The sequence below is a fragment of the Channa argus genome, chromosome 6 (genome assembly GCF_033026475.1).
Source record: "Channa argus isolate prfri chromosome 6, Channa argus male v1.0, whole genome shotgun sequence".
NCBI lineage: Eukaryota > Metazoa > Chordata > Actinopteri > Anabantiformes > Channidae > Channa > Channa argus.
In genome coordinates this window covers 1839618-1866429 of record NC_090202.1, presented here as the reverse complement: position 1 = coordinate 1866429, position 26812 = coordinate 1839618, and the positions used below count along the sequence as shown (strand labels likewise).

Sequence of the window (26812 nt, the reverse complement as noted above, 5' to 3'; positions counted from 1 at the left end):
CACCCTGAGCCTGGTTCTGCTGGAGGTTTCTTCCGTTAAAGGGAGTTTTTCCTCTCCACTGTTGCCTATGGCTTGTTCAAGGGGGAATTGTTGGGTTCTGTCTATACATCTTTATAGTCAACGTAATTCTGCAAAGTGCCTTGAGAAGATTTTGTTGTGAATTGGTGCTATATAAATAAAGCTGAATTGAATTGAATGAAATTAAATCCATAAAGCTAAAGTTGTGAGGTGGTAGTGCTAACTACTCCTACCACTGTGCTACTATACTAGTAACATTTTAAAGGCAAAATGTTCCTCGTGGTTTAGAGTTGCTTGTGATGTTCACAGCGTGGTACTACTTTTACCTGGATGAAGATTTTAATGCTTCTTCAAACACATTCAGTCAGTGTTATTAACAGAAAATATTTAAAGCAAAGTATGGAAAACAAACAGCACCGAGATGCTAACATTTAACTTTATTTTACTTTTGAACAATTTATTTGAATGTCTTCATGTCTTGAAATTGCAATGACAAATAAAGGTCCTTATTTGAGGTTAAATCAGCCATGGGAAAGTTCCCCCACCATTATCAAACACATCATTAAATTGAGCTAAATGATGACATGCTTTGTCAAGATACTAAATGATGTGCTCGGCTTTGTATTTTAATGATTTGTTAAAATGCACATTCATTCAGCGTGGTAATTTCAATGATGTTGGTTAGTTATGTATTTTTTTAACTTAATGGCCTTAATGTGATCTTCTGTCACACTTCATAAAGATGCTGATTAAAGATGGAAGGGAACTGGCCTAGCTGAAGCCTCATCATCAGTATTGTGTGTAGGCTAGTTGCCTGAGGCAGCTGTAATAAACTTTGTTTCTTCAACAAGACAAACTGTAAAACTACATTTATGGATACGTCAATTTACAATGGCAGCCTCGGATGGGAAACACTTGCCATCATCATGCACTGAGGACATTAGTTGCACATTATTTACACGACGGATATTGTGCATTTTTAATACCATAGATTAGGTCCAGGTTTTTAGTTACCTGTTGGAGTGGAATTAACTTTCTGCCTGGACCTGGACAGCCTTCTGAGCCTGCTCTGGTTCTCAATCTGCACTGGGGTTTTGTCGTTCTGGCTGTCTGACAGACCTGTGGTCTCATTACTGACTGACACAGTACTCTGTCCTTCAACAGCAGGGGGTTCCTCTGTCCCTTGTGCCTGCTCAGAGCAAAAAAGCTCTGCTTCTAAACAGATCCTTGGAGGTGATTCTGTCTGTTTTAGTGGGCTGCCTTCTTCTGCTTCACCCTCGAAAAGTTCCGGAGTACAGAAGATGGTTTGGTCCTCATCCACTTCATGCTCAGGGGGATTGTCTGCTGAAGGTGGGCCACTTTCACATTTGGGAGGGGTTGTTACATTAGAAGTCTCCTCCACCACATTGTCTGGTCCTCTATTAATTTCACTGCACACGTCTGTAGCACCTTGTCCAATACAAGACGCCTCCGTCTCTTTTTGTGCGGGAGAAATCTGGGGTTGCACCTTGTACTCAGACTGATTCGTTCTTTGCAAGTACTGGCTGGTATTGCTGGTCCCGTTTTCTTTGAATATTGGCCTCTTGAAGCGAGTACTGGAAGGACAGGAAGTGAAAATATGGAACAGAGATTGAGTTTTTCTTTTTTGAACTGAGAGTTGCTCTGCTGGGGGACTTTGCACCGTCTTCAACGATTCTACATCAAGACAAGACAAATTCAGTGTTACCTTTTCACATTAAACATACAGTAGCATATCACTCTGATAACCACAAGTGAGAAAACATAGTAAGACTCACAAGGACGATTTTAAGTTTTCTAATAAGTTCGAACTGGCACGCACAGCACCATGGCCACCAAGGTTATTTTGCAAAGATATAAACGCAGGCTTACGCTTAGTGTAACCCAAACAAAGGTCAAGGGGATTTAATTAAAAGCAACAGTCCAACATCTGCTCGCTCCAGCGCCACTCAGGCACGCAAAAGACCTTACAGTAATGAGGCAAGCCACTCAACTGATCCCCACCCCCAACAGTGAGGGAGGAGGGAGGGATCTGCTACTCGCCTTCTACCACCCTTATCCACCACACTCAATTCAACTGAGCAAAACAGCTCAACCTTGACATGGACCCCCAAAGACAATGGGCTGCGCCAAGCCAATGTGCAAACATGTCACCTTGACATATTTTCTTGCTCATACATCTTTCGACCTTCAACATGCACATTTTGATGGATCTTTTTTTCTTTTCTTTTTTTTAAACTGTGCTGCCCTAAATGTCATTAACATAAGTGTAGAATGGGGGGTTGATCAGGTCCCAGTCACTGGGAGCAGTGTATTGCCATTACCTTAAAACACACATACACTACAAGGGTGTCCTGTGCTTGTGTGGTTATTACAGAATAACCATAATGTCACTGGTCTGAGTACCAGCCTGGTAAACCTTTGTGGTATTTCATTTCGTGTCTCTCTACACTGTATGCAATCATTTAAGGGATTAGAAACTACAGTTACCAGCTGTAATTGCTAAGTCGAACAACACAACTCTTATCACAAATTCAAGAGTGACGTTATTATACACTTCTCAAATGCCAATACCAACAAGTATCACCAAACCAAAATGTATGTTTTTTCTTTGAGATAACATTTAGAATGATCAGTCCTGCAACAAAACTCCCGTTTCAGCATTTTAGTTAATCTCACCTTCTTTTTCCTTTTTTTTAGGTTTCAACTGTGCATGGGGGAAAAAAGGGAAGTCCTGCTGGACTTCAGGCAAGATGACACATGAGCCAAGTGTGTGAGGTTGTGGAGCCTTGGAGGGACCTTCTTCCTCTACAGTTACGGGCAAGTCACTGTTTGAAGGTGAGTTAATGCAGCCAGGGGTTGGGCTTTTCATAGGGGCCAGCTGCACCTTCTGCTGCTCCTGAGAGAAGGCTACCAGAGACTGCATGGCATTGTTGAAGGTGTCGTGATGCTGGACAAGCTGGCGGACCCATTTAGACAGACCTGTGATTACACAGACACACACATCTGAGACATACAACGTGAAACGTTTTTTTAATGGACAACTATTGCCATCTAGTGTTCAAGCGCTGAAGTTCAAATCCGTTCCAGTCAAGCTGCACCACTTTGGAAAGAGTACTGATTACCTGTGATGTACTTATTAGGATTATTCCTGTAGCGGTCATCCACTAGAATTAAAGCACCCCAGTCATTCCTGTGGCGGATACATCTGAAAAAAAATTGTTTAAGGGTTTAAATATAAAGAATCAAAACATAAAGGTAAATCTTCAGTAACAACACAAATGTGGTAGATGGCAGCTTTACCTCCCCAGTGCTTGGTTTAAAGCTCTGTAGGCCTGAATCTCATACCACCGGTTCCCTGAGAGAAGACCTCTGGACTTGCAGTGCTGGTCATTGTATTTCATTTTCAGTTCTACCTGAAACCACAGACCAACTGTTAAATCATTATCAAACACGTGGCACATTCTGGTGTTTTGATTGGAGGTTGGGCAATTTTTTTTTTAATCAAACCAATGTTATCAGTTGATATTGGTAATTATCAGAACATCCATCCTTCATGACTATATATTAACAGCTTGTGCTATAAGGGGTCCTGGAGCCGGCTTTTAACCCGACATCCATTAGTTTGGACTGCGGGGAAAACTGGAGTAATTGGAGGATACGAGCATGAGGAGAACATGTAAACTCCACACAGAATTATCACAATATCACATCTAATACTGTATATGTAATACTGAAGTCATTATTATTTACTAAAAGACGCTGACAAACCCAGGTGTACTAAAAGAGCGTTACTTTTGCTGATCTAAAATCTGCCAAGTCTATTTTATATACAGTCATGGCCAAAAAATATTGGCCCCCTTGCAACTCTGTCAGAAAATGCAACTCTTCTCTCAGAAGATTGTTGCAGTTGCAAATGTTTCGGTTATCACGTACTTATTTTTTTGTTTGCACTGGAACAACACAAAAACACAGAAGAAAAGTCAAATCTGATACAATTCCACACAGAATCCCCAAAAATGCACTGGACAAAATTATTGGCACCCTTAACTTGATATTTTGTAGCACCCGCTTTGGAAAAAATAACTGAAATCATTTGCCTCCTGTAACCATGAATGAGTTTCTTCCACCTCTCTGCTGGAATTATGGACCACTCTTCTTATGCAAACTGCTCCAGGTCATTCAGATTTGAAGGAGGGCTTCTCCCACAGGTGTTCTATGGGATTCAGATCTGGACTCATCGCTGACCATTTCAGAACTCTCCAGCGCTTTGTTTGGAACCATCTCCGAGACCTTTTTAAAGTGTGTTTCGGGTCATTGTCCTGCTGGAAGACCCATGAGCTCTGGTGGACACATAGCATTCTGACACTGGCCTCTACATTGCGCCACAAAATTCTTTGGTAATCATCAGATTTCATGATACCGTTCACACAACCAGGCTTCCAGTACCAGAAGTCTTTGTCTCATCTGTCCACAGTACAGTTTCCGGGAAGGATTGTTGTTTTGTCATATACGTTTTGGCAAACTCCAGTCTTGCTTTTTTATGGCTTTGTGTGAGCAGTGGTGTCCCCCTGGGTCTCTTACCACAGTGGCCCTATTCATTCAGATGGCGAGTGATAGTGTGAGCTGACATTGTTGTACCCTGTGCCTGCAGATCCGCTTGAATTTGTTTGGAAGTTAATCAGGCTTTTTTATCAACCATTCGAACAATCCTGTAATTTTTCATTAATTTTGCTCTTCCGTCCATGTCCAGGCAGGTTAGCTACAGTGCCATGGGTTAAATGTTCTGCACTTATATAGCGCTTCTCTACCTCAGTGCTTCTGCTTCTTATTCACCCATTCACACTCACAATCACACACACACACACACACACACACACACCGGGAGCAACTAAGTTGGGGTTCAGTGTCTTGCTCAAGGACACTTTGACATGTGACCGGAGGAGCCAGGGATTGAACCAACAACTGTGAGATTGGTGGGCGACCGCTCTACCTTCCTGCGCCACAGTCGGCCCTGTGGGCGGGCTGTAAAACTCTTAGCGATATTGCGCATAGTGGACACAGGAACATTAGGATCTCTGCAGATGGACTTGTAGCCTTGAAATTGCCCAAGTTTTTCTTGAAAAGCAATTATTATTTACCATTTTGACAAGGTGGCAATAATTTTGTCCAGTCCACTTTTGAGTTCTTTGTGAATTTTCATCAAGTTGGACTTTTATTCTCTTTTTTTATGTTGTTCCAGTGCAAACAAAAACAATAAGCACATGAAAACCAAAACATTTGGAATTGGAACAATTTTCTGACAGAATTGCAAGGGTGCCAATATTTTGACCATGACTGTATTTGTCATATTTGTGTTTGCAATGGTGGAATATGCTCAGTGTGTTTCCACTTCTTGTTGGCTCAGGCTTCTAAGAGCAACGTGCTCAAAGACACCGTGCAAATAACAGATGTTTAATAAATGATTTGTGTCTGAACTATTTCCAAATGACAGAGGAAGCAGTTGTTTTTTTTAGAATTAACCTGGTGCTACAACCTAGTCTGCAGTTGAGTCTAAAAAGCACATTATTAATTCATTCATTCATTCATTCATTATCAAAGAACGGCTGATTATTTCTCAATCTATTACTAATTAGTATAGCATATAATGTTAAAATAGTATTAATAAATTATTAAAATAGTTTTTTATAACAGTTTATCATTTCTGTAATATGTTCATCTATTGATCCGATCTCTAGTCAACCTCTCTGCTTCAGAACAAAGATTATGAACTCCAGTAAGAATCTTTTTCAGCAGAAACATTTGAGAAGATTAAATGCCAAAAACACACAAATATGACCTAAAAAAAAAATATATATATATATATATATAATATATAGTCAACATTCAAATTATTTGTAGAGAATCCTGGTGGCCCAGTGTTTAAGACTTCCCAGTTTTACCCAGGACGCATGCTGAAGTTGCAAGGTATTGTCAGCCCTCACAGACATATGTGTTCTGAAAGGAGAACAGAGAGACTATGACAGAGTGGAGAATAGCTCGGCAAGCAACATGAAACATCCCTGCACAAAAACGCCAAGAAAGCATCCATCCATTTGCATCTGTCCCTGCTGATTTTAGTGCTAACCTTTCAGAATTGACAAGTGAAAAGTTCATCTGGCATCTGACAGCATGACATGCAGGGAAGGCTGCTGAACAGGGCTCTAACTGCTTTTGACAGGTACCGTGTGTGCGCCGTGAGCCACCAAACACAAGGCCATGGCAGGTACAGCCTGTTCCCTTTACGCCCATCATGCAATGCCGCTGTGGCCTGTCTGAGCGTGTGCACATAAACAAGCAGAGTCACAAGATATCCTAAATGTCATCCCAAAGTTGGACTATGACTAATCACACCTCACTTAGGAAACATGCAAACACCCAAGCAACACCTGCCGCGACAGAAGACCTCGATACTGATTCCAAAGACTTTTGTAGTTCGTAAGATGAAGGCCTGAGATAGTCAGGGGATTTAAAATCTCGGGTTTTAGCTATGGAAAAAAAAAAACAACAGTACTGCAGGCTGTCAATGGAATGTAAGTCATCTAGCCATATCACAGAAAGCCTGCTCGCGTCATGGTGCAATCTTTGCTAATATGTGAGACACCAGATCAGTTAAAGAATCCACTCCTCAACCCACAGCTTGAACCCGAAAGGCCAGCAGCCTCAAGCTGGCAATGTCATTTAAATCCAATCACAGTCTATTTCAGAGTTTGAGCAATCACATTCTTGGTCTGTACCATGTCACTGTCCAATCTAACATGACAGGTTACATATGTGAAAAAGCCAATTCTGGCTGCTAGCAAATTTCACAAATGTGCAAGAAACCACAAGCTAGAAGGGATTAGTTAAAATGTCAAGAGATCACTCGCTTGCTTTGGCCTTGTCCTCTACAGCTACCTGTTCATCCCTAAAAACATATATTTCACCACTAGGCATGATTCGCAGCTGAGCGCATCTGTCTGAGCTACATTTTACACGAGCTGTGTGTGAGTGTGTGTGCAGCAGTGTAACTATGCACGCCCCTGGCAGTCTGGGACATCTTGTGCCTGTCACTGAGATTGCTGAGCGCCTCGTCTGCCACATGTAGCTGAGGTGACAGCTGAGTAGCTCGCCTTGCCTCACAAGGCCAGCAAACTATTACACTTCTTTCTAACATGCGTATGGATCAGCTGACACTAAGGCTAGACACACAATTTAATATTTACCATGTTGTTTAAAAAAAGCATCATTTCATAGTTTGGCCAAGGCACTTGCTTTTATAAATATGTGCAGTCTAAGGCTTAACAATGCAAAATATACAAATCCTGATAATAAAGACCTTCAGGCATCTGGTTCTGGTTAGTTTTTAATTTTTTTAAATATTTGCTACCAAATCATATTGGCTCAATTATACTCGCTTTTGGAACCAGGTACTTTCTGTTTTCCACTGCATATGTAGTACCCACCTCAATGAAATGTAGTGTAAGGAAAAAAACCACCTTCTCAGGTAATCAGGAAAGTCTGCATGACCTTAAGAAACCTGTTTACTGGTAATTCAGGTATAAACACACCAAAAAAGTAATGTGATTCCTCATCCACATCAGACTGGCCAGCCTCAAATTCTGACTGGCCACCCCCTCCCAGACTGAGAAGGTGTCAGGTATCTGCCGTTTAACTTTTAGCACAAAGTAAACTGACCAAATCTGAGGCTGAAATAAAACATTATTTCAAGGTTACCTTTCCCTGTTTATTATTATTTATTCATTTACAGTAAAAAAAGGTAGAACATTTAATGTATGTAAGTCACTGTAGGTACTTGCCATTTATTACACTGCACAAAATACTGTTATTAGACATTATATCAAATCCAAGAAAGTTTTCCAAATTTGATAGTAAAAACTTCAATAGTTATATATAATATTTTTTAAAATGTGCCAATCTATTCTGAGCATGTGCCCCAGTCTGGCCATCCCAATAAAATATTAAAGATTTCTAGATCCGCCCCAGGTTCACTAACTGTAGAGTCAGTGATTAGAAACCCAAATACTTTTCCTTGAGAAAGTGAACCTCAATTTTCAGCTGGTGGTTCAAGTGCTTTACCTGTTAAAGCAGAAGACTGGTAGAAGAGTGTTCTCCATTTAATGGAAACATAAAAGCAAAAGAATATAGGGTGATTGAAAGTGTCACTGAAATTGAGATTGAAGTCTTTATCTTATTTTTAATCTTTAACTAAATTGTCTTCAGATGTGAGCATTTATATAAAAAGTTACAAATAAAACATCCAATATTGTTTCTGTATTTTTTCTTAATTGAGAAATACTATAGTATTACAGTGAAGCATATTTACTACCCAAACTAGAAAATGACACAAACAGCAGAAAAAATAAAATGTTGATTAAATGTGTAACTGACACACAACATCTGTACAAACAGATACTATACAAGCAGAACTGGTCCTCCACCCTTAAATTACATCATAAGTAAATGAAGCTCACACTATGACGTCAATTTAAGGGCAATTTTAACACATTAGGAAAATTAATTTTGGCTAAAACTATTTCTTTATGATGATTTCCACAAACTCGTTAATATTCCTGCTAAATTTCCTTTAACCATCCATTCTTGGAGGCCTTAGTGTTAAAATGCATTTGTGGTTGTGTTCAATAAGGGCGAACAGCAGGTTTGCTAAATCCTTATCAAACTAAGTGACACCTTGTCAGTTGCTAATATTTTTTTTTGTTTTGATTTTTAAAACCACTTACTGTTTCACTCACTTACCCGGAGTGGGAGTGTTTACTGTGAAACATGCCGTTGGTAAAATAAATGTAATACAACCTTCAGCAGGGCTCATTCATACTGATAGTTATCACAATAGCACAAGTTAGTGTACTTGTCCTGTGGTGTCTGTAAAGAGATGCTGTGCCTCCTATTCCAAACAATGGGATGCTGCCATGCGATTGTGGCACAGAAATACACTATATTGCCAAAAGTATTCGCTCACCCATCCAAATAAATGAATTCAGGTGCACAAAGCAAAATCCATAAAAACATGGATGAGTGAGTTTGGTGTGGAAGAACTTGACCGGCCTGCACAGAGTCCTGACCTCAACCCGATAGAAACCTTTGGGATGAATTAGGGCGAAGACTGCGAGCACTGTGTATTATGTATTTCATAAACACACTGCAAAGGGTGGGCCGCCATCATATTAAACCCTATGGATTAAGAATGGGATGTCACTAAAGTTCATATGGGTCTAAAGGCAGGTGAGCAAATACTTTTGGCAATATAGTGTAATATCTTCATGTCTGTGTGTGACAACAAACATGTTCTCACTAGTGCATGTGTCATGTGTAGTGCAAGTGACAGTACAAGAAGAATCAGTTTCCCGTATAGAAATACATTGCAGGTAGATACAATATTGATACCCCAGTGACTTCAACTTCAAATTAACAACATTTACTTAAGCCAGTATTCTGTCTTGGTGCAATTCCTAAAGTACTGCAGATTCCAATATCATGAAGTTACTGGGAACGACCAGTGTACCTGTCAACAGTCAAGCAAGTTTTTAATATTGCCATTGACAGAAACGCTGCTGTTCAGAAAAGAAGTAAACACCTTAAAGCTTTACTAAAGCTTCCACCTGACAAGGAAAATCCCATCTGGAGGAAAGTTTAAGGGTCAGATGAGACAAAGATTGCGTTGTCTCAGCACAAATACAAAACTTTGAAGGAGTAAAGGAGAAGTGATGGCTTTTAATATCAAGAACCCTGAATGTACTCTTAAGCTCAGTGGTGGTAACATCATGCTCTGAGGCTGTTTTGCTCCCAGTGGATCTGTCAATACGATGATAAAAAATGAGGGTTACCTCTGAATTAGGGCTAAGTGAACTGGCCAAAAAAAATCGAATGAATAACCCATACGGTGTATTAAAAAAATCTTCAGTGTTTCAAACACTTTACAATTTTAATATATATTTTTTTCTGAATACAAGAACAACCTAAATTTCACTGCCTTGCTGTAATGAACTGGATTGATTTAGAATACTTTTTTTTTTATTCAAAAACATTTGGACATGGAAGAGCGTCCAAATGTGCAATGTAAATAAGACATTATCAACAGAAAAGACTTCTATTGTTAGATATCTTCATAAATTGGAAAGAAACACTTGCAGCAGCTGTGCAACAATATATGTAAACTCTACCAACAGCTAATACTTAGGCTTCCAAAACACAGATGACCCACGTCCTCAAATGCAACAGTGGAGCAGCACAGCATAACTAGGCGACTGTTGCTAATAGATGGCTAATGCTACATCTTCTATGGAGACACATTGACCTTTCAATGTGAAGCCTGTGGATAAAAGAGGGCATGTGGGATTTCTGCCACTTTCATATCACTGACATAAAACAAATAGCAATAATCTTGTTTGTTGATAATCCTTGATTTAGGCAATTCTTTGACACTAAATAAAAATTTGAATTAATCTAATTAAACCATCCATCTCGCCCTTCTCTGAACCCTAAATCACAAGTTTAAACCACCAGCAAGGCAGCTGAAACTTGGAAACAGTTAGGTGTTTACAGGAAAGTGACCCCAAGTGCAAAAGCTCACAAACATGGAATGAAAAAGCATGTCACTGGAAACAAGTACTATAGAATGAGGATTCAGATTTTTAAATTTTCAAGTGTTGACAAAATGTGACAAGAGTTAGAGAGATTGGCAAGAAAGAGTGCTGTCATGGTTTGGGCCTGCACTTCTGCCAGTGGTGTTATGCATTAAACAATACCAAAGCGTCACTTTGAGAGAAATCACGTAATTGATACAGCTGCTGATACAGCTACAGCTTAAGGAAGTGAAGCACCAAATTGTCTTTATCGGGAAGCACTTGTTAGTATTTTAGCTGAAAGGAGGAGACTTTGTTTGATGCTGTGTGGATTAGTTTTTGGCTTGTCATTATCTACTGTTATTGTGGAACCATCGAGAAAAAGAAAGTTTTCTCCAGTCTGGGATCATTTTGATTGCAAAAAGGCTGAATGTTTTCCTTTACTGTTTCCACTTTTGATTTGTGTTCATTTATTTATGTATTTGCAGGTAAAATGGCGGCTCTGCTTCACAGAGCTGTCTTACATAAACAGGAGCACTTCATCGACATCTCAGAAGGGATGAACCAAGTTCAGTCTCCACACCCTTTATCCAAGTTGCCTGCAATGTTTTTTGTAATCCAGCAGATGACGCTATTAAGCGATACACCAACACAGTGTCAACGCTGTGTCAGCACAGTTAGAGAACTGTGCCATACACAGGAGTCATCTACCCATCCCCAGTTGATTCTGTCTGAATTGCTTTATTTAAAAGAAATCAGTATGTGTTCAGTGTAAAAGGCCACAATAAACACTGACTTTTGCCTGTAGAAGCAAAACCCAGGAAAGTAGAAAAAGGAAAATTAATGTACACATTTCCTGTATCTAGACCCATGATTAAATATGGATTTTAACGCCAACCTTGTTAAAAAAGCAAAACTAATAGTGGTCTAAGACTTTACATGTTACTTAAGTTCTTCTGTAGTTACACAGATGAGTGTTAAGGGTTCAGTGGGCTTCAAACAAAGAGCTTTTGGATCATCTAACAGCATCTGAGACCCAGTGGAAACAGGTTTGCTCGACCACTACTGAAACTTTGAAAAACAGACAGTTCACCAGCCTCGCCAGCTTTGTGCAGGGATCAGCCAGGCATGAGGCCGTGTAAAAGCTTGCAGGCTTCGATCTCGTTTCATTCAGTCGTTTTCTGTGTGCGTGTGTGTGATTATTGTTCTGTAATTAGAAAATATGTTGACCGTAAAGAGGGTACACCATATAGAGAATTCCCCTCACAGTGGAACTCACAATCATGTGCAGTAGTACGGAATATGCAGTGGGTACCTCAATGTAGTGCTGCAACTGTATCTGTGCTACTTTCACACACTACAAGGCCAGCTGAATGGATTTGACAGCCATTAGTTTCAGTGTCCCGACTCTCTCCAAGTGTAATGGGTTAGTTCAAAGACCTTTACAAGCCCAAGGGGGCTTCTCTGGAGGGCACAATAGCTCTGTAACTGAAAGTAGTGATAAGAGGAAAAGCATCGGGAAACCAGAGAGCACAAGGACAAAAGGCAAAGCTGAGGAATTAAAAATTAAAAATGGAACAACACCCACACATTACACCCCACGAATCATATTCCTACAATATAATCAGTATTAAAATAACAATTCCTAGGTTCCACGTATGTAAATGTTTTTATTTTGTACCGAAACAAAAATTATTCTGTGACTGTACAACTGTGTACGTCACATTTCCTTTTAATTACACAATCATCTGGGAACCAAGGATTCTAACTGTTGCAGCTTTGCAAATGGAACATTTGCCCATTCTTGCTGGATACTGGACCAGCTGCTTAACAGTCTGTGGTGCCATTAGCCTGTTACTTTTCTGCTGAAATATCCACTTAATTCTTAAGGGGGAAAAAAAGCCAGGTATCTTTCTAAAAGCCTATGTACAATTCCAGAGCTAGTCAGTGGCATAAGCAAAAGTAGCGGTTACTTGGGGTCCAACACGTGCTAAGTATTTGTTTAAATTTTTTATTCTTGATTTCCTTGCATGCTGAACCCAATCATTTGGCAATGCTATTTGTGTTGTGTTTTTATACCTATTGGTTAAGATTAGGGAGAGGACACACGCTGAACAGGTATCCAAACTTGGCATCAAGAAAAAGATTCAACAGAAAACAGTTGTTGCCACCAAGATACCTCAAATTTCCAGGCAAACATATCCATCAGAAGCAGTAGGAAGGAAAAGGAAAATAGGAAATGTGAGTGTGCTCTCAAAGTAAATCTATCTATTTAACATGAAACCTTAAAGTCTATTAATGATATAATCCCTCTGCTGCAACTCTCATAGTTCTGTCTTGAACATCATCCTGAACCACTGTCTCAGTCACTGACAAAATGTAGCTCGAAGCAGTTCACAGCATGAGGTTTGTCTCCAAACTGAAAGAGAATCGTGTACAATATGGGCCAGACTCTTTAAAGCTTCTGCATTAGACTTCAGCAGGCTTCCCAAAAATCTTACTTAAGAAATATGACATAAAAGTGGCAGCTGCACATCGAACTGTTCCGTGCTTACAAACCTTTATTGGAAAAAGTAAAAAAAAAAGTGGTGAGGAATGGCTGGTCCAAATTTAGTACTGGCCTCAGTCAGGAAAACCTGTCTGGAGCCCATCCCAGCTGTTATTGGGTGAGAGGCTGAGTAAACCCTGGACAGGTTGCCAGTCTATCTCAGTGCCACACAGACAACCATTCACACTCAGAGCTATGGGGTATTATGATTCACCAATTAGCCTAACATGCATGTCTTTGGTCTTTGGAATACCCAAAGGAAACCCACCCAAGCATGGGGAGAACATGCAAACTCTATACCGAAAAGCCACGGTCGGCCGGAGACGCGAACCCGTAACATTCTAGCTGCGAGTCTGCAGCACTAGCACAGAAAAAGCCCTCATTAAATGTGCTGACAGTCGGGTGCTTTCGGGCTGTGTTCTGAACGTTGGTTTACATATCCAATACCAGGGTATTTATACGCCGGATGCCCTTCCTACAGCAACCCACCCATTTTATCATGACTCAGGACCGGCACCAAGTTACTACCTGTGGCCCTGCGGCCTTCTGGACCCATACTTTGCACACTTATGCACCCTATAACAAGGTTTCTCAATCCTTGTCCTAGAGGACCTTTGCCCTGCTTTTTTCAAATGTCACTGCCCAAACCAATTCTAAATAGACTGTTTTAATAGTTTAATAAAAAAGTTTATGTGAGATGGATTATTAAAAGTTTAATAATCCATCTCAAATTTACCAGTCAACATGAGTTGCCTTAAGAAAAGGTGCTTGGAAAAATGTGTGTGTGACATAGCATATGCTAAAGGGTTTGATTTGAAATTAAATATGTGAGAAGAATTAAAAAAATCTGGCTTCAGTTTACATAAATATTTGTGTAACTAATTACTTCTGAACAGATTACTAAGTAGCATGGCTGACACAGAGAGACCATTTACACAGATGCAAAGCCACAGGAACATGTCAACTTTACTGTCACCCAGATTTAATTTTGGTATTTGAAATATTTTTACTATCTACTATGTATTAGTGAATGTGTAAATCCTTGCAACTGTTAGTTACATCCAATCAGTTATCAGTCGTTATGTAGTAGTACCTATCTTATACAAACTACACGTGTTAAGAATTATAATAGGACCTTCTTTCACATTTTTGATCCTTTTGTACTGACAAAACAGTGCTAAGACAAAATAGGCAGATAAAAATTATATAAATAAAAAACAAATTGATAAAAAAAGAAGCTCTGTCCTCAGAGATGACACAGGTGAAACTGACAGCTTTGACTAAGGTGAAAGGGTCTGGGAAGCTTCAATCACCCACACATCTTGCCACACTGACAGAACAGGTTAGTGAAAGCTTCATTGTGCTCTGACAGGAGAATGTGGAGGAGTATGGGGGCCAAGAAATGGGGGGGGGGGGGGGGACTCAAACTTAAAGGTCAACTTTATTTTCTAAGGACAAGGCACACACAGCAACATCGCTCTGGGATTTTTTTTCACGGATCACCAAAATGGGAGGCTCTTATTTTGTCTGGGTTTGTGTGTATATGTGTGCGTGTCTATCTGTGAGATATATGTGTTGTCTTTGTGGATCCAAAGTATTGGAGGCTAAATTTACCACACAGTGAGTCTCACCATTCTCTACTCTCATTGTCTACTCTCATTTACTTGGCTTTCAGTTTGTCTGTGTGACATAATTTTATATTGTCATATTTACCATTGTTCTTTTTTTTTTTTTTTTTTACATTTCTGGGCCTTTTATAGTTTGTAGTAGCTTATTCCACTACCAAGAGTATATCAAATATAAAAGCAAAGTGTTCATAGATAAGTATGATATAGCATAATATTAATACATAATACGTTTTCGTTCAAGCATCCATACTTTATCCTAAATGCTTAGCCTACTGTAGCTGATCCAATCTGAGAGCTGACTAAACCCTGAAGAGGTCACTGGCCTATTAAAGGGCTGACACAGCGACATCCAGAGATCGACAACCATTCACACTAACATTCACACCTACAGGCAATTCATACTCACTAATTAACCTAACGTGCACGTCTTTGAACCCCAGAATACATGGAGAAAAGCCCTTGCAAGCACAGGGAGAGAAGGCAAACTCCACACAAACCAAGATTTGAACCGCTGGCCTTCTGAAGCAGCAGCAGTAACCCATCTCTCACCGTGCTGCCAAACCTTCAAGCAAAGCTATTCAAATAACAAAATGGCTGTTAATCAGCCATTAAGCATGTAGGTTTTGTGTAGCTGCATACCCAAGCCGATGTCTATGCCGAGCAGTTCCGGGGTTGAATTGGCCAACTCCTCTGACGTCTGCACGTTTTTTCCCACCTCACAGGTTAAATTTAGCTGCTGATAAAAATCTGTTAGCTGTAGGTCATTATAATACCCTCAGATAATAACATTATCTGCTTATCATCTCAGTCACTAAGTACTACTACTAAGGTAGAGTGGCCGCCCAACAACTACAGGGTCGGAGGTTCGCGCCCTTCCCTCCGCGACCACATGTCAAAGCATCCCTGGGCAAGACACTGAACCCCCTCATTCCCATCCCCAGCCACGCAGAGCTAATTACTGGCTTATTACCAGAAAATACAACATAATGGCATAAAAAACTAGGGGTGGGGCGACGCGTTCATTTATGAAACGTAGACATTAACGTTGCACAAAGATTTGGTTCCTGGCACAATAAAGAAATTACCTCACACTGCATGGGTTTAGCTGCTAAAGGTGAACTAGAGCACAAAAATATAAATGTGTTCTGAAATCAGCGGATATGAATTCTTCAGACACCATTGAGATTAGCGAATAAGAAAATAAACTACTGGAACTAGTGGAGGAGCTTTTCTCTCTGAGTCTGAGTGACGCTGGAGCTCAGCCAAGTGTCCCTGTCTGAACCAAAGAGGCAGCAGACAGTTCAGCTAAAGATCTACTTCTTAACTCCACGGCACAGCATTAATGCTCGTACAGGTACCAGCGGAAAAATGCTCCAGAAATTATCTATGAGATCTGATCTGATCGAGAGTAAAGTGTCAAATCACCCATTATATCATGAATGTGTAGAAAAGCAATAATATCAGCTGTGCCCACAGTTTCGCATCCACTGTCATGTGTTCACCACAACAAGCTCGTTGGCTAATGTTAGCTTACATATGTACACCTGAAGCCGTAAGCAGTAAAAAGTTCTACTTAATGTGCCACAGGTCACATTCCCACTCTATTCTGTTACAGTATTAAAACTAAAAGGACCTGAACTGTTTACTAAGAAATGTAGATTGCACCACACTCCTTTAAAAAAAGTAGCTTAAGGGGAAAATAATTAGAAAAATCGAAACATAATAATAATCGATAGATTAAAAAATATATATTATTAGATGCAGCCCTATAGAAAAGCCACTGCTAACTATGACTTTGGCAGCAGAATTGCAGGGAAACACAGACACAACAGTCCACAAACAGCATAGGCCACTTGAGTAGCCTATGGCATTGACTCTGTGCAGACCACAAATCAAGCTTTAGTCCACCACCTCCTGCATGTAGCTTCAAATTGAACAGGCAGGAAAAAGAGGGGTAATGATCTTCCCATTGACTTTCATTTGTAATATTGTTTAATAGAGAGCCTACAAATAAAACAATAATCACAAAATTGTAATTACAAATAAACAAACAGCACATTATGTAACTAAAAGGCCACAGTTTAACTTCCAACAGAAGGATCTTTGTTGCATTACCTGCTGGCATCTCTACTACCACTAATAACAGCCCCTTAGGTAACTACTAAGCAACCAAACCAGACTGTTTCCTAACATCCCAGAAGGAAACAGTTTGTGGTGGTTTTACATGTATAATTTAACTAGTTAGTTGCTCGACTGTTGACTCCATTTACCTGAAGGTCTTTGATGTTTGGAAATGGGATTCCAATGGTGACGACTGCCCTGGCATTATCATCTGTAAAGTCCAGTCCTTCACTTACTTTCCCCCGACATACAGCTATCAGCAGGGCACCATCTGTAACAAAGACATCACATATAGGAGATACATGCAAAGGAAAGAGCTAAACTATACAACTCTGAACAACTAGTAGGAAAGCTATGTGGCAACTATGCATTGGAAACTTTAATGGTAGTAGAAAACCTTAACTTTCTTACCAATCAGGCAACTGCTAACCCTGTTATCTGAGAACTTCATATTAATATATTTCAGCACTGATATCAAAACACCAGTCAAGCGGCTTCAGAGTGACGTAGCAAAACCTTTAGTTAACCCTAAGGGAGGAAATAAATAAAGTTTACCAGTCTCACCTCTTTCCTCACAGTATTTGATGGCATCATAGTAAGTCTGAAGCAGTTCATCAAAATCTCCCTTGCCACCCCCACGTGGTTCTGTGATCACAGTTTTCTGTTCTTCTAGCTTTGTCCATAGGCCGGTGTTGGTCCAGCGATCCCGCAGCTTGTCCAGCATCTGATCGGTTGACAAGAGTTACCGTGAAAATATAGTTTTGCTACAGTAGCTTCTGGAACATTATGTAATAGGGAGATACTGATCATGCACAATCTGAGTCATGACAGTGCACTAAAGCATCTGGAAATGAATACTTATAAAAGGTTCTTCTAGATAATGCTCTAGTTAAGGGTTAGAGTAAATGCACTCCTAAATCTTCATCAATATAATGCTTTTCAATTTTTTTAATAATTGCTTTTTTATGCTTTTTAAACTCAAATAATAGTTTAGTGCAACAATTATGCCAAATATGGAAAATGATCTCTCCAAGTCTACAACTTACTTTAAACTGCCCAGAATATACCTAGAATTTATGGCCTACTATGACATTTGAAACCTATATTTACTGTCATGACCTGGCTCAACAGCCACGACAAAAAAGAGGAGTATGCAATGTAAAGGCCAAAATATGGAGTGTATTGTAGCAGAACCAAGGCTAAACAACCAAAAATGAGTGCGTGCATGGATGAGTGAACTAATGTAACATAAGAAAACTAAACTACAACGCAAAAAAAGGTTGACCGACAGAGAGCAGGCCAGCCGACAAGCCAGCAAGCCGCTTGTCTCCAAGGGAGGCCACTGGGCCCCAAGTAGGACATTGGGCCCAGGCATCCTCAACCACTGTAATTGGCTCCACCTCCAGCTACCTGCAAGTAGAACAAACAACAACTCCACGGGCCAGAGGGTCGTCACATTCATACGCTTAACAGGATCTCTATTTCTTTTCCTAGCTTATTTATCAGGGAGCAAGTACAAGAGCATTCATCTCATACATGGGATTCTGTAGGAATCCCAAGCGATAGCAACATCAGGAAGAAACACGAGAAGCTTGAGAAATACCAAGGGCAGAAAAAGGATTTAGAAAAGATGTGGAAGGTGAAGGCACAAGTGGTGCCCATGGTAAAAGGAACATTGGGGGCTGTGACCACCAAACTGGGAGAGTGGCTCCAACAGATTCCAAGAACCACATCTGAGCTCTCTTTCCAGAAGTGTGCAGTCCTAGAAACAGCGCAGATGCTGCGATAGGCAAGGCGATTTGCGCAAGGCCCTCAAGCTCAGGATAATAGATGACAGAACGTGGAACTCTAAAAAGAAAACTAGGTATTTTGAACAATTTTGATAGAAAACTAGAAGATGCCCTGAGTAGAGCGCAGACCAAGAACACGTTCTGAGTCATTCAATGTGAGTCTACTTTAATTCACTATAGTGTGCAAGCTAACCCAGGGCTTGAGTTTTAACACCATGACTTTCCAGACTTATAGTAAATGCAGTGCTTGCAATTTATGGTAGAATTAACATCACTAGTATGAATGTTGCACTTGCATATAGAGACGATGACCAGATTGGCTTTGACTGTTTGTGCCCATTTGCTGACGACAGCTGTGTGGTGGCTTTTGGTGCACTGACTCACTCCACTCTTTCCCAACTTCTTAAATCAGCGTTGGTGGACAGTCTTTTTATTTCTTTAGGTTTTCAACAGCTTAACTGGGTGCTGTGAAGTCCTGGGAAAGCATTACTAGATACAGAGAACCTTGTGATGTCTGAATATACCACCTTTTAACTACTTAAACAAAATGGCTACCGTGCATAGCCTGCGTTTGATTGTCCACTGTCAGAAATTAACGGTATGTGTACACGAGATGCAATCCCTTGTATGGCCAGTGGAGCAGTATCAATCTCATCAGAACAACAGCAGAAAGCTTTGGTAGAAAACTTATTTAGCTTCCCCACAACAATTCACATTTACACACCTGTCATTTGGTTGTTGTTGAGGTTTACTGTGCTATTATTTTAAGATTAACCACTTCAAGTGTGGCCATGGCTTTAGGTTATGTTGTGGATACGTACAAGTTAGAAAGTACACAGGGACACGCGTGAAGAATTGATGCTTTTACATCCACTTAAGTAACCTGGAAATCGGGCTTCTCTGGTAATCGGGGAACAGTGTTTACATGCTCTTAATAAACCTGGTTAAGGGAAATCTGCTAATACATGTGCAGGGGAAAGAAGGAAAAGACAAATGCAGCTGACGCGCACAGTCCAAAAAAAAACCCCCCAAAAAAAGCCGCAGGGGAAAGTGACTGGGCAATATAGGTTGAAGACCAGCCAGTCATTATCTGCAAAGCAAAAAAGAGTGGGAGGCATTTAGCAATTCAAATTTGGTTCTGTGTCCTCAAACACCACAGATGTTTTTGTACTTGGGGAAAAAAACAGGTGTGTTTAAGCCTTCTCAATAAAAAAAAGAAAAGAAAAAAGAATTCATATTCATAGTTCAATTCATATTTTCCACTATTATTAGTGGAAAAAGTCAGCAGCTCTAAAGAGCTACTCATATCTGTTCTGTGCAGATTATATCCATGAAAAAGCATGGTGTCTTCCTGTTCTTCTTGGGGTCAGCAGAAAACTTCTCAGTGTCAAACTAGAAAGCCTAAAACAGATGTACACGGGATTATAAGACAGGAGGATGGTTAAAAACACTATTCTGCTTTCCTCCACGAACAGCTCGAGAGTCCTCAAGTGTTCCCCTAAACAACATACAGATATGAACAGAAATTTACGCTCTGGCTTGAAGTGCAGTAGGGAGGAAAATGTCAAGCAGGAAAATGAAACCGTTTTCCGCATGCACAATGGGAAACTGAGGCATGGGAAATATTTCAGCAGGTTGGTGCCTCCCAAAGTAAGTGAGGCCAAGATGTTTGCATCAATAAAACATGGCACATTCACTAAATATTCAGTGTTACATTGACAAAGACCCCCCCCTTTCGTGCATCTTCAACTAGGCAAACTGTCCTGCCGTTGTTTTCCAGTGCAATCTTGAGTGGAACATGAATAATTCGTGATATGTACTTTAGAAAGATCTACCACTAAACAAAACAGCCATTATCTGCCAGGCTGCACTTGGAAAGGAGCTGATTCCATGTGGAGAAGACAGGGGAGAAAATGCTCTCACTAATCAAAACTATGCGACAAACTAAATAAGAGAGACTTATGACTCATGTTTTGCATCAAACATATTCTTATCTGAATAAACTTGAGAGTACTACAAGTATGTATTTACTCAGAAATGTTTTCTCATTGGTAGAGAAAAATGTTACTACATATATTTTACCATTAAATCACAGAAGACCAAACAACATTTGATTCAATTTCAGTTAATGTATAACAGTTTGGTTCCCTAGAGGATTGAAACGATCTCTCTCAGCCACTCAAGTACTTGAACTGATACAATATTATTAGCTAAACAACATTTTTTTTTTATATATGTCCTATGGCTCGGCAATATATGGAATTAATTTGATTATTAGAATTTTTGTTTTTATCAGTTTTCAGTGGGCCTGATAATTAATAAAATTCACAGATTTACAGTCAGCTTTTTCCTGAAAACTCATTTTATATGTCCAACATATGTACTTTTTTATTTTTTAATTAACAAACTATGTAGTATTCTAAAACCAAGCACTGCTCCACCCAGTGTATCAATACATCACTGTAACAGGCTTCAGAGGTGGTTTCTTAAGAGCAATAAACAGGCAGCTCTGCTTTCATTATGTCATTGCAGGGAGTTTGAGATACAGCTGAGAATCCTGATGGAAAACATCACTCCACTTGACAGATTCTGCCTCAAGTCTTAAACTGCACCAGTTTTAAAGTTCCATACAGGTTAGTGACGGAAGAACATGGCAAAAAAAGTGGTAACCTGAAGCTTCCGCTAGCAACAATGCTGCCATTTATTGACAGGGCAATATAGTTGTGTAGGAAATATGACTTTGTGACTTCGTCAAGAGAAGACACAGCCAGTTCAGATTGGCAGCAGAACATGGAACATCACCGCAGTGAACACCAGCACGAATCGGGGACGAGTGCTCAGTACACTACTGTTCAATCTGCACTGCCAGATCCAGCTCAATCCTCATCTTACTCTCACGCTTCCCAAAACCTCTACAAAGAAATGTGTGTATGTAATAGTAATTATCTAGATGCTGGACATGAACTGTGCAAGGAGCATCTCAGCCCTTCAGATTACGATCGAGGTCTCGGACTTAAAAAGTCTCCTAAACTGTTTTGACTTTTCCTTGCACACTGAAGAAAAATGGCAGCATTATCTTCAGAATTTAACCTTTTTTACTACATTCAACTTCTGTTGTTTTCTATTTACAATCATTCAATTCTATATTAGTTATGTCTGCATGGGTTTTTTTTTTAAACATTCATACTGAATACATCAGATTGTGTTGCTATTACCATCATTGTATCATTCTGTTCTTAGGTCAGTCTGTTATGCAGGTCCTTTACATACTGTACAACATAATTCATTTGTTTAATCTTGTTTTGAGTCACGCTCTCTCTATAAAACAGTTTACTTTATTTTAATAACACATGCAAAGCAGTCTGGGAGACAGTAGCATCATATCTAAAATTCCAGAAAAAAAAAAAAAACCCTGCAAAGAAGGCAACCTGCATTAGTGTAAGTCTTGTTTTTCATAAATCAAATGCTGGATGTGGCATCAAAAAGTATAAAGTTTTTGGTCCGGTCCACAAATGACAAAACAGCAGCAGGACACATTGGCATAATTTTTCACAAAAAAAAAAAAGCCACAAGGTTATTATGCTTCTGCAATTATGCTTCCTTCACTAGTTTTGTTTTTACCTTCAAAAGACAATGACGTTTTCAGGCAAAACAAATTTATTTATAGTCAACTACTTTCATAAACAAGAGATCCTGCAGAAGCCCAGTTACAAGGCAACATAAATGGGAATGAGCAGTATTTAGCACATAAGAGAGCAGAACGAGGTATAAATAATGAATTATCTTTTCTGGGCATGGTAGGTGCAATGCTCAGGCTCTGCCAGTGACATGTTAAAGTGGGCTAGATCTTTCTGCCAATTGGGATCCAGTGGTGAAACAACCAGATAGAAGCAGTGAACTGTAATCTTTCTCGCACTTTTACACTTCCCCTCTCTTCCCCCTATACTAAGTCTACATCTTTCACCTCTGCATCCAGTCTCTCTCTATCCCCTTATTTGTGTCCCTGGTGTCAGTGAGCTGTGTGGCGACACATCACAGCTCCTCTAGTGCCTCCTGAATAATGTAATGGGCTTAGAGGCGACAGCATTAATGAAACATGCAGCCAGGAGCCACATTTCGCAGTTGTGAGGGGAGATGTGTTGTTGGGTGTAAATTATTCAACTCAAAAATATCACAGCAACCATCACGTCAAGAGTAGTGGCAAGAAGCCACCTGCCACCTCTGGCCTGCCACTCTTCCCTTGTCTTCTGCTTTACACATCCAAGCTACACCGGTGGAGACAGCACAATGCTGCAAAAACAACGTCTGCTGCCCAGAGAGGAAAACTGATGGACTTTCAAAGAAAGTAGTAATAATTAAAACCATAAAATGAATACTCATACGCCACAACATTAACATGGGTGGTCCTCTTAATGTTGTATAGGACAATGATATGCAGTATGCAGCTACACCGCCCAATACACAGCAAAATGTGATACACGGTGTGCGGAGAAGGTGGGCAAACTTAGTACTCAGGGAGAAGTTAATGTTTTGGGCAAAAGAATTCTCAACTACAAGTTCCATTTTACAGTTTTTATGTAACTGAAAGTACACTGCTGAGTACTACAAAAGAAAAGGTACTCCGATAAAGGGAAAATTGTATTTTAAGGGTCAAAGGACATGGAAAGTAGAGTGGTGGAGTGATTAATGCTGCCACCGTCAAACTAGAAGGTCCTCAGTTCAAACCTACCAGCCAGCTGTTCTGTGCGCAGTTTGCATGTTTCCTCTGTGTGTGGCTTTTCTCTCAGTACTTTCTGTCAGGTTCTTTGGTGACTGTAAATTGTTCATAGTGTGAACCTGTGGTAAATGCTTGTCAGTAGCGGTTAACAGATAACAGAACAGCAGTTACAGATAATGGTGAAAGATCACAGTTTGTAAAGGTGGAACAGGATTTTAACAACTGTACTGACAGGTGGGAAACCCATTATTATACATTAGCATTTATTGGTTCATAACATTCCTGTATAAAAAAAAACAAAACATATCACATTTTGTCACTACTTTGATGGCTTGGTCTACACGTCAGGGCCCAACGTGATTTTAAGGGGTGTTAACTGGGGAGCTATTGAGGGAAAAGTAAAGCACTGGAGCAGGTTCACTCAGTGAATGTGAGCCCATTATTACAGAAACACTTTGTGTGTCCACAAATCTAAAAGAATATACGTATTGAGCTGTCCAAGTTTTCTTCTGATTATCTGACTATAGTGCACCTGCACTGGTGCCACAGGTATAGTCACAGGTATAAATATAAATCCCCAACTGACCCAAAAAGGCCCATTAGCAAGCACAATTAGATACATATAATCATTTGATTACAAATTTTACTCCTTTTGCTGTAATTAATCGATAATTAAGTTAAACATAGCTCAACAGTGGCACTGCATCCCATTGTGTATTGTTAAATGTGTGTCTTTAAGGGCAAACGAACCCAACAAGCTTGTGAAACCTCTCTCAATCCCAGAGCCAGGCTGTGTGTGAGGGGGCACAGCCATCACCTTGATACAGTGAACAGGGAGGTCTTGAGATGACCTATTCTTTATGTGCTGCCTGCGCACACACAAACACACGAGTCACAGAGCAGTCGGGACTCAGCGGCACCAATAAGGCCTCCATGGGCTCCAATTAATACCCCAGCCCTTCATATCCCCTCATCTCCAAATCTTTAAGAGCTGACTACGGATTAAATATTTATGCCACAGCATAGAAAGAGATAGAAGACTCTTACATGGCTATCAATAATAAAATAACATCCCACAGCTCATAGCCGCTCCTCGGCTGCCATCACAGGCTGACAAAAAGGAAGGTAAAAGGAGAAAACAACAAGGCCCAGAGTCTTAGCTTTCCCTTGGCTTGGGTGGTAGCGTTTGAGAAGGCAACTGGATAGCAAGCAAACAAGACCTGCAGAGAAATCAAGCTAATGAGCACTGCTTGTGACACACTGAAATACAATGCAAAACAATCGCCACACAAATACGGCAAAGACAAAAACTGAACTTGCAAGGGCAAAACGCAAATGTGAAGTAGCACGGTTTCACTTTTACCACGAGATTTCCTGTTACAGTCAAACAGAATGCTAGTGATTTCCAGTTGAACAGGAATGTAACTGCTGATGTGACCATTTAAAAGTCCAAATGCCTTGAGTTAAAATAAGTTTACATTTAGCTTCTAAGAATCAATTGCAGAGTTTAATGAAAAGCTTTTCCCAGCTCTAATATTTATTTAATATGTAAAACTCTAGATACTTAAAGCTGTCTCTTTTTATTCAAATTAGAATCAGATCATTTGAATATGGTAAAAAATAAATAATAAAACTGTAATGACCTAAACACCTAAACCAAAACCGTATTATATGTCATTAGACACATCAGGGTGTTTATCTAAGTTCCTGTGTAGTTCGGCAGATGCGAGACTTAAAGCTACAGCTTAACAAGACCTGCTGCATTCCTTTTCGAGCTCTTGGTAAACTAAAATAGTGATAGGTTTGCTACAAGAAAATGGCCGATAATAGCGAGGAAAGCCATGCTATTGGAAAACAACAGGATCATCTCACAAGCAGTGTGTAGTGGTAATTTGGGGTCTATGTTACAGTATAATGCTGTGACAAAGAGGTGGTAGTAGTGATGGTGGGGGTGCATTGTTTGACTTGCACTCAAACATTTGAACAAACTGCAGGTTAATTTTTGTTAACATGATTTTTGGAAAGTGTGCCACTCACATAGGGTATATTTTTTGAGGGTGTTCATGTTTCAAAGCTGTCGAATGGTTTAGGGGATAGTACTGTCATTTTACGCTGTGTATGAGCAGACTTAAAAATATTCTTCAAATCAGTTTTGCTTTTTGCATTAATTTCACGACTATTGTAAGTTTACAAGACAAGAAGCAGGTATCCTTAACCAAATAAAGGATTTTTACATTCGATGTTCACTTCGCTCTCAGAATGCAGGCCTACTTGTGGTTCTCAGAACTTCCAAAGGTAGAATGGGAGGTAGAGCCTTTAGCTATCAAGCTCCTCTCCTGTGGAACCAGCTCCAAGTTCAGATTCAGGAAGCAGACACCCTCTCTACTTTTAAGTCTAGGCTTAAAACCTTCCTCTTTAATAAAGCTTATACTTATAGTTATGCTGCTATAGGCTTAGACTGCTGGGGGACCCACCCCCCAATGCACCTTGAAGCTCCTTTCCTCCTCTTGACCCTCTCTCTTCTCCTTTCAACTTACATTTATTTGTCACCACTGTATGACATTAACTCTGTATGTTTTCTCCCTTACTTGTCTTTGTCCTTCTCTGTCTCCCTCTCTCTGTCCCTTTCTGCAGGGCCCATGGCTTTGAAGCTGTGTGTCTTCCAGTGTGCAGCTACTGGTCCTACTAACCTGCCCGATGTTTTGTTGTTGCTTTTTGTTGCTATGTTCTTTTCTCTCTCCACTTTCTACTCACCCCAACCGGTCAAGGCAGATGGCCGTCCACCCTGAGCCTGGTTCTGCTGGAGGTTTCTTCCATAGGGAGTTTTTCCTCTCCACTGTTGCCTATGGCTTGCTCCAGGGGGAATTGTTGGGTTTTCTCTATACATCTTTATACTGTAGTCTTTACTTTATTCTGTAAAGTGCCTTGAAATTACTTTATTGTGAATTGGTACTATATATAAATAAAGTTGAATTTAAAATTACATGGGTGTACTTCATGACAGATTTGACAGATGAGTCATAATATCATTAACCATCAACCAGTTAGCATGAAAACAAATTTATTCTGCACTTTGCACCACATTTTGCGATTCATAGACCATCTCTTACAACATCATAATAGAATGTTAGTTTTTGTCATGACTCCCCAAAGCTACATTGCTGTAACAGCCCACATTATCAACTGACAGTAAAACATGGTGAGTTTTGTTTTTAAAGCTGCAATGTCTGAATCACACATTTCATACTGAAAACAAAAAATATGTGTCCCTTAAACTAAAAAAACAACAACAACAAAAAAAGCATATCATTGTCCTAAGCCACAAAACTGTTTCTGTTACAATGTTCAAA

The 26812-nt window shown here is 39.9% G+C and overlaps 1 protein-coding gene across 3 annotated transcripts in view; it reads right to left on the bottom strand.

Annotated features, from left to right (window-relative positions):
- Positions 1-438: 438 nt before the first annotated feature.
- Positions 439-26812, bottom strand: part of brip1 (BRCA1 interacting helicase 1) — a 45298-nt gene continuing 18924 nt past the window's right edge. For 2 of the 3 annotated variants that reach the window (XM_067507975.1, XM_067507976.1), the window contains exons 15-20: positions 17520-17679; positions 17105-17226; positions 3340-3452; positions 3162-3244; positions 2716-3018; positions 439-1713 (exon numbers count right to left, since the gene is read on the bottom strand). In XM_067507975.1, the coding sequence (XP_067364076.1) occupies positions 1025-1713; positions 2716-3018; positions 3162-3244; positions 3340-3452; positions 17105-17226; positions 17520-17679 (1470 nt within the window). In that variant the 3' untranslated portion in view covers positions 439-1024. The remainder of the gene's footprint in view (positions 1714-2715; positions 3019-3161; positions 3245-3339; positions 3453-17104; positions 17227-17519; positions 17680-26812) is intronic. The other variant, XM_067507977.1, reaches the window with a different exon arrangement.